This window comes from Simochromis diagramma, unplaced genomic scaffold (genome assembly GCF_900408965.1).
Source record: "Simochromis diagramma unplaced genomic scaffold, fSimDia1.1 OVJJ01000171.1, whole genome shotgun sequence".
NCBI classification, from domain to species: domain Eukaryota; kingdom Metazoa; phylum Chordata; class Actinopteri; order Cichliformes; family Cichlidae; genus Simochromis; species Simochromis diagramma.
Genome location: NW_024387222.1, coordinates 984,535 through 997,738, shown reverse-complemented (window position 1 = coordinate 997,738; position 13,204 = coordinate 984,535). Strand labels below are relative to the sequence as shown.

General features: G+C 42.7%; 1 protein-coding gene across 1 annotated transcript in view; it reads left to right on the top strand.

Annotated features, from left to right (window-relative positions):
• Nucleotides 1–2,499: 2,499 nt before the first annotated feature.
• Nucleotides 2,500–13,204, top strand: part of LOC120746566 (C-type lectin domain family 10 member A-like) — a 29,499-nt gene continuing 18,794 nt past the window's right edge. The window contains exons 1-5 of the mRNA XM_040051990.1: nt 2,500–2,767; nt 7,194–7,304; nt 8,063–8,158; nt 8,341–8,382; nt 8,587–8,640. Of these exons, the coding sequence (XP_039907924.1) occupies nt 2,608–2,767; nt 7,194–7,304; nt 8,063–8,158; nt 8,341–8,382; nt 8,587–8,640 (463 nt within the window). The 5' untranslated portion in view covers nt 2,500–2,607. The remainder of the gene's footprint in view (nt 2,768–7,193; nt 7,305–8,062; nt 8,159–8,340; nt 8,383–8,586; nt 8,641–13,204) is intronic.

The following is a 13,204-nucleotide window of genomic DNA, read 5'->3' as shown; positions in this document are numbered from 1 at the left end:
TATTCATGACACTAATCATCATTTGACTCAAATATAAAAACAGCAGCCGTGCTACAATTCTATGTTCTTTTTATCTATAAAACAACAGCAAGTCTGACATCTTCAGTGACCAGTCTGAAGTCTGCAAACATGCTCATGCTGCAGCACATCACAGACCATATTATCACATCTGTGAGACTGTGGTACACAAAGCCTTAAAGTCAGGAAAAATGGCAAGGCCTTTTCAAATAAGAAATAAATAATTTATTACATTCTATAATCCTTACAATATTTAACTGACAGAGAGTGAGCGTCTGTAAATACATAATAGTAGTGCATATGTTTTGCGGGTGTGTTTGTGTTTGTGGTTAGCTGCTACTTCCTTCATGCTCATCTCTTGAAACAGCTGCGTGACAGAGGCAGAAGCAGATGGTTGAGGCTTTTAGTTCTCCCAAAATGTCCACAGGTACTCAAGTTGCAACACATGTGAGATATAGCAAAGGAGTCCGAATGGATGGTGAAGAGAAAAGCCAAGTGGAGATTAAAGAACAGGAAGACTGCTCCATCAGTCCTGGGTTACAGGAAAATGGTAAGCATTGAAAATTTTGTGGTGCAGCAATGAATGCTGACTTTCACATTCAACGCCTAAAATAGCTTAATTAGCTTAAGATGCTTTTGAAATTTTTTATGTTAATATGATTATGAAGTCTCCTTTGAAACCTTATTTAGAGATAAAGTATCTGAATTTCAGGAGTGGGACCACACCTCCAAACACGCTCCTTCTGGTTCTTATCTCTATATGATCCCCCAATTCTAGAGCTGTTCATTCTCGTTTTCATGTGAACCCAGTTCGCTCTCGTCCATTCTCGTGTGAACACCTTTGGAGAAAGTCTTTAACACAGCTTATTTTACAAGAGTAACATAATTTTACCCATCCTTCCATTTTCTTGCAATCACCTTCTCATTAGTGGTGGGACAATCAATCCAAATATCGATTGTATCGATACTAAGTCAGTATTGGTATCAGATCAATACTGGCCTAGTGAGATCAATTCTTTACTTTAAGTTCTGCTCTTGTTTCCAATGCTGTGCTTTCGGCAAAGACGAAACAGCCAAGTCGCCGGACTCGCCGCCGCTGGGACAGCGCCAGAGATGGGGGTTGTTCAGTTGTTTACATGATAATTATATTTTCACCTGTTGTTTTTGTTGTTGAGAATTTTAATTGTAATTTTTGTATTATAGTTTCTCAACAGTACTCATTTTAATTGTTTTACTGGTTTTGGTGCACTTTTATTTTTAGAAAAAAATACTAAACGAAACCATCACGGCAGACCCAATGGCATTTTCATGCTTCGCAGCATCATTTATTCTTACAAAAATCACACGGTTGCTGTAACATTACATTCAACGGCTGCAGCCCTCCCGCTGCCAGCTGTACACATCACCACCAACAACAACTTTGTCCTAATTATTTCCTGGGTTTTAACTCTTTAATAACACTATTTAATAATAAAATTAAATATTAGCAATTCATTGAGTGTCAACCTTTTTTATTTAAAAGTATCGGTATCGGTTTGACACCAAAATATGCAGTATCGCACACCACCACCTCTTATCTGTCAGCACATCAGACAAAGAGCTACACAAGAAACTGAATACCATAGGAACTTACTAGCAGTTTTCTCACCGGCCGACAATCTGGTCTGCTATGTTTATCCAACCAGTCGTCTCTCTGCTAAATCCAGTTATGAAGTAACCACATCCATGCAATTCAGCAAGATCACCCACCAGCAAAGCTCATAGCAGTTGCTTTGAAACAAGGCCACAGACCGGGAGAGTTAGCGGAAAAGCCAACGGACACCAGCACCGCACCCAGAAGCCACAACGTACCCATGCTTCTGTAAAGTCTCCTGAATATCCTTCCATTAAGGATTCAGACTGGACCAGCTACAACTGCTTCCATTCACCAGCATTCTAAACTAAAACTACATAATAATTTCACAATCTTTAATTAGGGGTATAACGTGGCATAAGATAATATAATAATCTCACACTGTAGAACTGTGATTTCCAAGTAATATACCTACCTGGAAAAGCCACCTAAATCCAAATCTGCAAGTTTCAGATCAGATAACAGGGGAAGAGAATAAACTACAGCATTTTTAAACACCATTTAGCAATTTTGCTAATCATCATTTGACTCAAATATATAAACAGCAGCCGTGCCACATTTCTATGTTCTTTTTTATCTATAAAACAACAGCAAGTCTGAAATTTTCAGCGACCAGGCTGAAGTCTGCAAACATGCTTATGCTGCAGCACATCACAGATCATATCATCACATCTGTGAGATTGTGGTACACAAAGCCTTAAAGTCAGGAAAAATGGCAAGGCCTTTTCAAAGAATATAATAAATAAATAATTTATTAATAATAACTAATTTATTAATAATAAATAATTTATTACATTCTATAATCCTTACAATATTTAACTGACAGAGAGTAAGTGAGCGTCTGTAAATACATAATAGTAGTGCATATGTTTTGCGGGTGTGTTTGTGTTTGTGGTTAGCTGCTACTTCCTTCATGCTCATCTCTTGAAACAGCTGCGTGACAGAGGCGGAAGCAGATGGTTGAGGCTTTTAGTTCTCCCAAAATGTCCACAGATACTCAAGTTGCAACACATGTGAGATATAGCAAAGGAGTCCGAGTGGATGGTGAAGAGAAAAGCCAAGTGGAGATTCAAGAACAGGAAGACTGCTCCATCAGTCCTGGGTTACAGGAAAATGGTAATCATTGAAAATTTTGTGGTGCAGCAATGAATGCTGACTTTCACATTCAACACCTAAAATAGCTTAATTAGCTTAAGATGCTTTTGAAATTTTTTATGTTAATATGATTATGAAGTCTCCTTTGAAACCTTATTTAGAGATAAAGTATCTGAATTTCAGGAGTGGGACCACACCTCCAAACACGCTCCTTCTAGTTCTTATCTATGATCCCCCAATTCTAGAAGCTGTTCCTTCTTGTTTTCGTGCGAACACAGTTTGTTCTCGTCCGTTCTCGTGCAAACACGTTTCGAGAAAATATCGATTGTATCGATACCAAGTTGGCATCGGTATTGGATTGATACTAGCCTGGTGAGATCAAGTCTTTACTTTAAGTTCTGCTCTTGTTTCCAATGCTGTGCTTTCAGCAAAGACGAAACAGTCAAGACTCGCCGCTCCTGTGTCAGCGCAGAGATGGGGGTTGTTAAGTTGTTTATATAGTAATTATATTTTCACCAGTTGCTTTTGTTGTTGAGGAATTTAATTGTAATTTTTGCATTATAGTTTCTCAACAGTACTTGTGCACTTTTTTTTTTGGAAAAAAAACTTAACTAAACCACCACCGCAGACCCGATGGCATTTTCATTCTTACACGGTTGCCATAATATTACATTCAACGGCTGCAGCTCTCCCGCTGCCAGCTGTACACATCACGACCAACAACAAAACAAGCAGAGTAAATGTTTTAAGCTGGCAAGGCGTGATTGTAGATGCCGTGCAGGTGAGTCCATTTCATCTGCAGTGGCATCGCAGAACACCCTCCGCCACATACCCCAATCTGATGAACCTACTCCCCCCTCCGCGAGCAGGCGAGGGATTTGTCCCGGGCCATTGGGACCCCAGGCCCCAGACCAGCAACGGGTCTAGGGGCACTGGCGGTTGCTCACGCATCCAGCAGTGCCCGTGACGAGGTGGTTCTGGGGGCCGCCCGCCCCTCCAGCGGCAGCCTGGTGCTGGTCCATGTGTCAAGCAGCTGCGGCGCAGCAGGCTTGGAAGTGAGCCGGGGCTCACAGGCAGCTGGGCATGCTGCCGGCACGCAGGATCAAGCAGCGCGCCGGCCTCTGTTGGAAGGGAGGCCGGACCAGTCAGCACACCACCCTCAGGCATGGCAGGACCACCGTGCATCTCAACCTCTATCTCCAACTTGGCAGGTCCCGCTGGCGCGCCACCTCCCTCCTTCTGCAAAGTGCAGTTCTCCTCTAATCAGTCTCTCAGTTCAACCAACCCTTCTGAAACTGCTCACCCTCTGTTCATTTTAGAAATCGACACAGTAGTTATCACTACCTTACCCGAAGTAACTTAACTAGCTAGGCACCCCCTCTCAATTTATACTGAAAGACCACCTCACATATACTTTTACGAGCCATCAAGCCATTACCTTAACTCTTAAAATCCCGGCATGCTTCACTGTCAGAGCTTCAGTTCAGAGTCGAGCCACGTTGCTACCTGATCAAGGATTCCCCTCATTAATGTCTTTTACTGTCCAAAATTTCCTTTGATCTCTTCTCCCGCCATTCCTCCCTAATTTTCTGAGATCATCCACTCCACTCTATGCAATCCTCGTGTCAGGGGCTGATCTCCGTGTTTAAGTCTTTTACTGTGTGTCATGTGTTATCTCCTCATCTATGTAGATTCTATGTAGCTTCCATCCCCTCTGGCTGCCACTGCAGTGGGGCCTCTCAGAGAAAGCCAGTTGCTGTGTCTGATATGTCAGCCAGCGAGTGAGTGTTCTCCAGCACGCAGCGCTGGCTCTCTGTCTAGTGCATTGCCCCTGTGTCGCAGGTCACACGGCCAGCAGGTGCCTGCTCAGGGAGCTGACACCCCGACGAGTCACGTCCCTGGCTGCACTGCAGCTCCAGGCTGTCTTCCCCTGGCATGTTGCCCGCATTTCGCTGGCTTATGTTGGACCTTGCTGCGGCGAGTGAGCGTTCTCCAGCCTAATTTAGCCTGGTTCTCTCTGGCATATCAGCTGCTGCAGCTCCTGGATGTGTTCCCCTGGCGTATTGCCCACATTCACATCCACACACGCACCAGCTGGACCTCGCTGTGATTCTTCAGCCGGCGAGTGAGTATTCTCCAGCCTGCAGCCCTGTGCACGAGTGTCTCGTTCTCAAGTTCACTCTTGCTGCTCCCCTCTCTGGGGACAGCCCTAGTGACCGCTTGGCCCTGGAGTAGACCAAGTCTCCGCTTGGCCTTCAGTGGGCTAGACCACCAGCCCCCCCTATCTGGACCCTTCAAGTCGCATCCCTCCCTCAACCTTTCATCTTAGCAGCTGTACTGCTGCTGCGGGCTGTGTTCCCCTGGCGTATTGCCCGCGGTTCGCCGGCTTACACGGACAGTCGGACCTTGCTGTGTCTGATACGTCAACCAGCTAGTGAGTGAGTTTTCCAGCACGCAACGCTGTCTCTCTGTCTAGTGTGTTACCCCTGTGTCATGGGTCACATGGACAGCAGGTGCCCGCTCAGTGAGCTGACACTTCCCATGTTTAGCCCCTGTGCATTACTGCCTTGTTTTGTATTCATGTTTTTTTGGGGGGGCAAATTAACGGCTCGTTTTTGTTAATGTTCGTCCTATCTCCTTCTGTGTCTGCACTTCGGTCCTCACTGCAAACATACTGTCCATCCCAGCTGTGACACTTCAACCACCTTATTGAGGCCATGGGCTTATCTCTACTGGACTGCCTACCGCTCAGTGAGCTGGGACCTTCTTACTGACTTTGAGTGTCTCGTTCAAGTTCACTCTTGAGGCTCATCTGTCTGTGGAGAGGACGTAGTGACGGTGCTGGGGTTGGACCTTCGGGTCCTCGCCTTGCTCAACCACTTCAGCAGGGTAGGCTGCCAGCCCCCCTCCCTGTCTGTCGATGGCACGGGGCGGTTTTGGCTCTGTGGATGGACAGGTCTCATCCCTAGCTTGACCTGCTACTGTAGGCTGTGCTTCCCTGGCGTGCTACCCGCTTCGACAGCTTACACGCCAGTCAGACCTCGCTGTGGTGAGTGGGAGTTCTCCAGCCTGTAGTGCTGACTCTCTGTCTGGCACCTCGCTATGCCAGACAGAGAGTGCCAGACAGCGACCAGCGGGATACTACTTTGGAGCTCGGTGTGCTGCGGTCCTTGGCGGTCATGCTTCGTGGTTCCTGGGCTGACCTTGAGCGGCCGATCACTTGCCGTCCTGCATCCTGCACGACTGGTTCGGGCCAGTCTGGTGTCTGCAGACTGCTGCCTCCACCTCCTGGCTAGGCCTTCGCGTCTGGCGAAGCCCTGGCTGGAGTGGTCTGCTTATGTGTACTTTGTCAATGGGTCATTGGCACCTTTACTCTCAGTGGTTCAGAGATAGTCTCTCACCAAGAGAACCAAGGTTACACAGTAACCGTACAATTGTGTTCACAGTTTTCTTGTTATAGTTACTCTTGTACTCCTGCTCAGAATCATGTTCATGTCTTGTTTGTCATAGTTTCCAAAGTCTAGCTTTTCCCAGTTTAGGTTTTAGTTTTAGCTTTGCCCCTGTGCATATTTACCTTGTTTTGTATCCATGTTTTGTTGGCCAAATTAACTGCTCATTTTTGTTATTGTTCGTTCTATCTCCTTCTGTGTCTGCACTTTGGTCCGCACTGCAAACACACCAGCCATCCCAGCTGTGACACGTCAACCACCTTTTTGAGGCCATGGGCTATTTATCTCTACTGGACTGCCTACTAGTTATATTCCTCTACATTGGGTGGTGACGTCACTTGCCGTTCGCTCTCTCTGCACATGTCTTTATCCTGTCTTCCTTCTCTCACCCCAACCAATCGCAGCAGATGGCCCCGCCCCTCCCTGAGCCTGGTGCTGCCGGAGGTTTCTTCCTGTTAAAATGGAGTTTTTCATTCCCACTGTCGCCAAAGTGCTTGCTCATAGGGGGTCATATGATTTTTGTTTTTTCCCTGTAGGTATTGTTGTAGAGTTTTGAGGCGGCTGCTATTGTGATTTTGTGCTGTATAAATAAATTGAATTGAAAATTGAATTATTACTGCAGAGGTCTTTCACCATTGTGCCACACAGTTATTACTGCTTCTAGGGGATGCCTTCTTTGGGGAACCCCAGCTTAATTCATGTTTAAGCTATTTACCTATTTAAAACGCTGTTAAAAAGGCTGTCAAACCCAAAATAAGGATGTGGGCCCTTCGAGTGAATTTTGTTTTTGTTTTTAAGTGTGTGTGATATGGAAGAACTTGGAAGTGTTGCTCTTCTTACTGACTAAATTTAAAAAAGTCTCTTTAGGTTGCTACTTTATTCACAAGGAGCTGCCACAGCTGACTGCTGTTCATCTTTGATGTGTCTACTTATATGAATATAAATAGTATGGTGAGATAATAGATAAAATTATGAAAGTGTGCATTTTGTCTCTACAGGTCAGCACACTCAAATGAACCGTTCATCTGCAAAAAGGAGACATTTCAGAGTCATCGCAGCAGCTCTGGGAGCTTTGTTTGTCTTGATGTTGACTGTAATTGTCAGTCGCGGTGAGGCTTTACTCTTTTCATTCTATAAAGACCAAAGTCCTACACTTGTGTTTTTGCATTATTCACCTTATATATTTGGAAGAATATTTTGGCATTTCATTAACAACTCATTGTTTTCCCCTTTTTTCACATTTAGTGCTTATTACTTCTCAAAATGTTCTGCTGATGGTAGAATGCTGAAATTTAAATGACAAATTGAAACATTTGAGCTGTAACACTGTGTTTTGATCAAGATATTCAAACAACATGATGATTACCATTTGCCAGTATAGACAATAACAGGGACAGAAAAAAATACACATTTGTGTGAACGGACAAACACAAAATCAAATTTTGAAACTTTAAGAAATGCAATTTCAAGGTTGATGTTGATCTGCCTGTTATTTACCGTTTTCCCCAAGTATCACGGCAACCTCGCAGTCAGATCAGACCAGTACTTTACATAGCCATCTTACAACGGAAACTAGAACCAAGAAAGGTTTAAAACCTTATTTCCCTCCTTTTTTGAACAATCAGATGTTTAAGTATACCTATAAACAGTTTTTTGAGGCTTTTTTAAAACTTGTTATTGTAACAGTCAGACGTGCAACTGTAGATTTAAACAGCTAGTATCAATTGTTTGATGTATCACTCCTGAGTGTGTGGAAGATTCTACAATTTAGTCTGTGCATCCTATTTAAAAAATAATTTGGAATGCAATTTAGGGATGCTGTTTTTGATGTCAACCTGTGTGTTCTTTTATTCTCAATGCATTTTAGTTAATGTCCAGTCACCGACAGACAACCCGAGTACAACTTCCATTCCATTTTCACAGGATGTAAAAAACAGAGCAACACAAAGTACAAATGAGAAAGGTTAAGAAGCTCCTATCTATCTATCTATCTATCTATCTATCTATCTATCTATCTATCTATCTATCTATCTATCTATCTATCTATCTATCGGTCGGAACATGAAAGAGGTGGTTATGCTTTGCATTCTATTTTGACAATCACTATATGTAATGCAAAAAGTACAATTTCCATTCTTTTTTCAGCAATTGTAAAAACGATGACAACACAAAGTACAACAAAGAAAGGTTTGGAAAGATTTTTTTTTTGTTTTAAAAAAAGCAGTTTTAACAATCTACTGTTTAAAATGGATGCTTAATTTTTCGATGAAGACTGAAAGAGGTTTTCTACTTTCTATAAGATTTTGACCATCAATTTATGTAATCGTTTATGTATCAACAATATTTATTTGATTTTTACACGTGTTATCTTTGGTTTTCAATACATTTCAGTCAATGTCAATACACCTGAGAAGATGATGACGACACAAAGTGCATCTCAGAAAGGTTCAGAAACTTTTTATAAAACAGTCACTTTTAACAATGAAAATTTAAAATATAATTTGACTGAAAGAGGTTTTAAAGCGTATGCTCTGTGCAGTTTTGACAATTACTTTATGTAATTTATGTATATTTGCTTGATGTTGATGTGTGGTTTCTCTTGGTATCCAGTGCATTTTAATAAATGTTAAACACCAACAGACAACCAGTACAATTTCCTTTCTTTTTTCAGCAAAGATGAAGACAACACAAAGTACAACAGACAAAGGTTTGGAAACGTTTATTTATTCATTTAGACCGTTTTAAGAACCACATATTTAAAATTATTTTTATATTATTATTCAAAATCCTGTCCTGTCTGGCAGCTTTTGCAATCAGACTTATGAGTTGAATGCACTGCTGTGCCAGACACATTCTCTATAGACTCCTCTTGTTAAGGTGTTTCTTGTATCTATTTATTTATTTATTTTGATTCATATTATTCCAATGATTACATTATGTGGTATACTATGACAAGACCGTAAAAAAAAAAGGGGGGGGGGGGGTAAAGAAAGATTTTAGGATAAATAGAAATGCACTCGGGAAGAAATCAGCAAGAAATACAAGTATACAGATATTCTTACAAATACTTCTAAGATATACAAGCATAATGCAGCTACAGCAAAATTAAAAAATGGACAGGCACAGAAATCAACAATCTTCTCACAGTGCGTGCGTGCGTGTGTGTGTGTGTGTGTGTGTGTGAGAGAGAGAGAGAGAGAGAGAGTACCTCTTCATTTGGACATTAATGTCCACTGGGAAACTGTCAATAACCTCTTTCAAAGCTGGGAAGTGTGCGGTACAGGGCTCTGTTAGGGACAAGTGTCTTTGGAAAAGTTGCAGTTTGGTTCCAAAGGCCTTGATGTGAGCGTATAGTTGGCTCACCACTGCGTCTTTTCCTTGAAGATTAACATTCAGCACATTCATATGCTTCGTAATGTCAACCAAAAAAGCCAGATTTGCCAGCCATACAGGATCAGACAGTTCTTCCATTGGTTGTCCCTTCTCCTCTAAAAACTGTCTGATTTCCTCTCTGAGAGAGAAAAATCGCTGTAGTGCAGACCCCCGACTTAGCCACCTCACATCATTGTAATAAATTATTTCACCATATTCAGCCTGGATGTCGTGCAGAAACTGCTGAAACTGTCGGTGGTACAGAGTTTTAGAGTGAATACAGTTGATTGTCTTTGCTATTGGTTTCATAACATCATCAAATTTGAGATGTTTGGCACAGAGAGCCTGCTGATGAATGATACAGTGAAGTTTAACAGCGTTACCTGCTTCTTCGCTGACTTTATTGCAGATGAGTGTGGACAATCCGCTTTGCTCACCAGCCATGGCAGGTGCACCATCAGTAATGATCCCAGAAACTTCACTCCATGGTAGCTTCATATCATCAACAGCTTCACAAACAGAAATGAATAAATCCATTCCTCTGGTTTGACCCTTAAGGCTTTTGAGATCCAGCAGCTCCTCTGTCACGTTCATCTTGTCGTCGACTCCTCGTAAATAAATCAGCAGTTGCACGGTGTCAGATGCATCGGTGCTTTCATCGCAGGCTAATGAGAAATAATCAAAATCCACTCCTCTGTCCCGCAGCTGTCTGTGAATGTCTGATGATATATCCTCAACTCTTCGTGCCAGTGTTGCGTGCCAAGCAAACACTCAGAAATTCTTGCTTCTTCTCGGGGCAAATGTTCTCCACCATTTTCATGACACAGTCTTTGACAAACGTACCTTCAGTGAAAGCTTTGCCATGTTTAGCTGTTAACATAGCCACTTCGTAGCTGGCTTTCGTGATATTTTCATGTGTCTCACAGGCCCGCGTGAAAAATTGCTGTTGCAAAGCCAGAGCAGCTTGGAGCTGCTTCACTTTTTCAGCGCGCTCACTCCCTGTTAGCTTGTTATATGTTGCAGCATGTTTAGTCTCGTAGTGTCTCCTAATGTTAAAATCCTTAAACAAGGCAACAGTCTCTTTACAAATCAGACAAACACAATTGCCTCGAATTTCAGTAAAAAAAATACTGCAATTCCCACCGCTCCTGAAAGCGGCGGCCCTCACCATCAACCTTTCTCTTTTTTTGTACAGTCGCCATGGCAGAAATGAGCAGAGAAGGGCGGGCTTGCAGCACAGGTGCAAGTAGCAGAAAAAATGTGCAGCCACCATGTGGTGAAAAAAGGAATTACACATTTAAAGCCAGGATTTATTTATTCAGACTTAGAAAGTGAGCCATAAATTATACATAATTAGACTGAAGCCGTGATTGGTCCGCGGGCCGGACTTTGGACATGCCTAACGTAAGTAATCTGGACGCTACAGCTTTAAGCAGCTGCGCGCGCTCCCGCGGGCGGTAATCACGATCACTTTCTAGCAGAGGTGGGTAGTAATGAGTTACATTTACTCCGTTACATTTACTTGAGTAAGTTTTTGAAAAAAAATTACTTTTAAAGTAGATTTTTTGCACGATACTTTTTACTTTTACTTGAGTACATTTGTGAAGAAGAAACGGTACATTTACTCCGCTACATTTGCAAAATTTGACTCGTTACTTTTTAAAAAATAATTAGTTTAACACATTAGATAACATGCCGCCAGTGGAGTTTCCGGTAACTTTTTTACCAATCAGATGTGGCAATGACGTCACATGACCAATTTGAAACTGTGGCGGGCAGAGCGGCCCAAGCGTTTCAAAGTACGTAAGTTTTCAAACAAGAAAACATGGCAGAGCCAGTCGTCTACGCTAGAGCTGAAGAGGATGAACACCCTTGGCCTCATATACAAAGAATGTTTCGCTTAAAAGCAGCACAAGAGAACAGCTATGTCTTCAGTGTCGGTGTCTTCAGTGAGAGCCAAAACAAACCAACTTTTCAGCGTGAAACAACTCAGCTCGTGTAACCTGAGGAAACGGTAAGTTTTCTCTAAATATCTTTTTAGCTGTGGTTAGCTGGATGTTAGTCTTATGTTACAGCAGCCGTGTCGAGCTGCGAGTCATATTTTCGGCGCTACGTTGTAGTGAGATAAGTTTGTGGGTGTTTTGTGCAGCTTCGGCTGTCTTTAACTGCTCGCTGGTTAGCTAGCGTGAGCTATAAGCTAACAGCTAGCCTGGTTAATGACACTAGAGTTCCACGCGCATGCAAACAGCTCGTCTCTACTGCTTTAACTGTTAAAACAGAAGCAATACTGCGGCTGACAGGGTTTATTATGTGAAGCAGCAGCTTGTTTAGTTTAAACAGTCCGCGTTTAGCTGGGCAAACACTGTGCGATTTTTTTCAGTCGCGTTATTCAGCTCCTGCTCAAACTGTACAATTAAATCTCAGGGGTTAGAAGTTCATAGGTCACGATGCAGGTCTCACACTATACGGCCTGATGCGACCTGAGTGCTCAAACTGTGCGTCCATAACATGAAGCTTATCATACACAATCAGTCCCTCGCTCTCTCTGTCTTTCACTCACACAGACCACACACCACCACCGTCAACTTTGCTAAATTGCTAATGAAAAACATTGACCAGGCAGCTGTGATTGAGCAGCAATGTCCATCCAACTCTTTTCATGGTTGTTGTAGTCGTGATAATTTTGTGAGGTCACATTGAAAAGCCTTGGATACGGAAGTGTAGAGCTGCCACCCAGGCAAAGGAAAAATAGAAAAGTATATTGATCTAACAATATACCTTTCACGTTTGAACAAAATAATATCACATTATTACAACATACATAATTATCACGTTCGTACAATATAAATATTATAGAGGCTACATCGCAGCTCCAGTCACGCTTCCATCACCATCTTTCTCGTCTTTTCCCAGAGTAACAGCCAAACAGGAGGATCTGTTGGCGAGCACTGCTTAGCCTTGCACGCATTCTTATTTTAAACTTAACCTGGAATTCATTGCAAACTGTTTGTGCGGGTTATGAATGACAAGATTTTGTTTTTCTACAAGAGTTGGTAAAAAACATCTTCAGTGTTATCAAATCTTCTTGCCAAACATCTGCAGCTTGGCAGTGTATACAGCACTATAATGACCAGAGCTAATTCTTTTGAAAACCATACATCTTTCCACAGGTCTCAACTTAATCAGACATCACCTAGACACAAAGCTGGATGAGGCCAGCACAAACAGCAGCCTAACCGACTAAGATGATGGCTCCATGGGGTCAGGAAAGCCAGAAGCAGAGCTGGAGAAGTACCTTTCATGTCCATTCACTGGAGGTGTGGCTCTATTGCATGGCGTTCCTCACATCAAGAAGCTGTTGATCAAAGTCAATACAGCTCTTCCTGCATCTGGAGCTTGTGAAGGACTTCTCAGTCATGCAGGACTCCTGTTCACTGCTAAACAGTCACAGCTTCACAGAAAGAACCTTGAGAGCAAACTACTGCTGAAGCTGAACCATCACCTCACTGAGTGAAGAAGGGGCACATTTTTGCTAAATATGCAGAAATGGATGCACACCCATACAACTTATGGTAAACCGAGCCTGCCTTGTACCTGCCTTTTCTACCCCTCTCATATGCTCATGCTATGTTGCCTC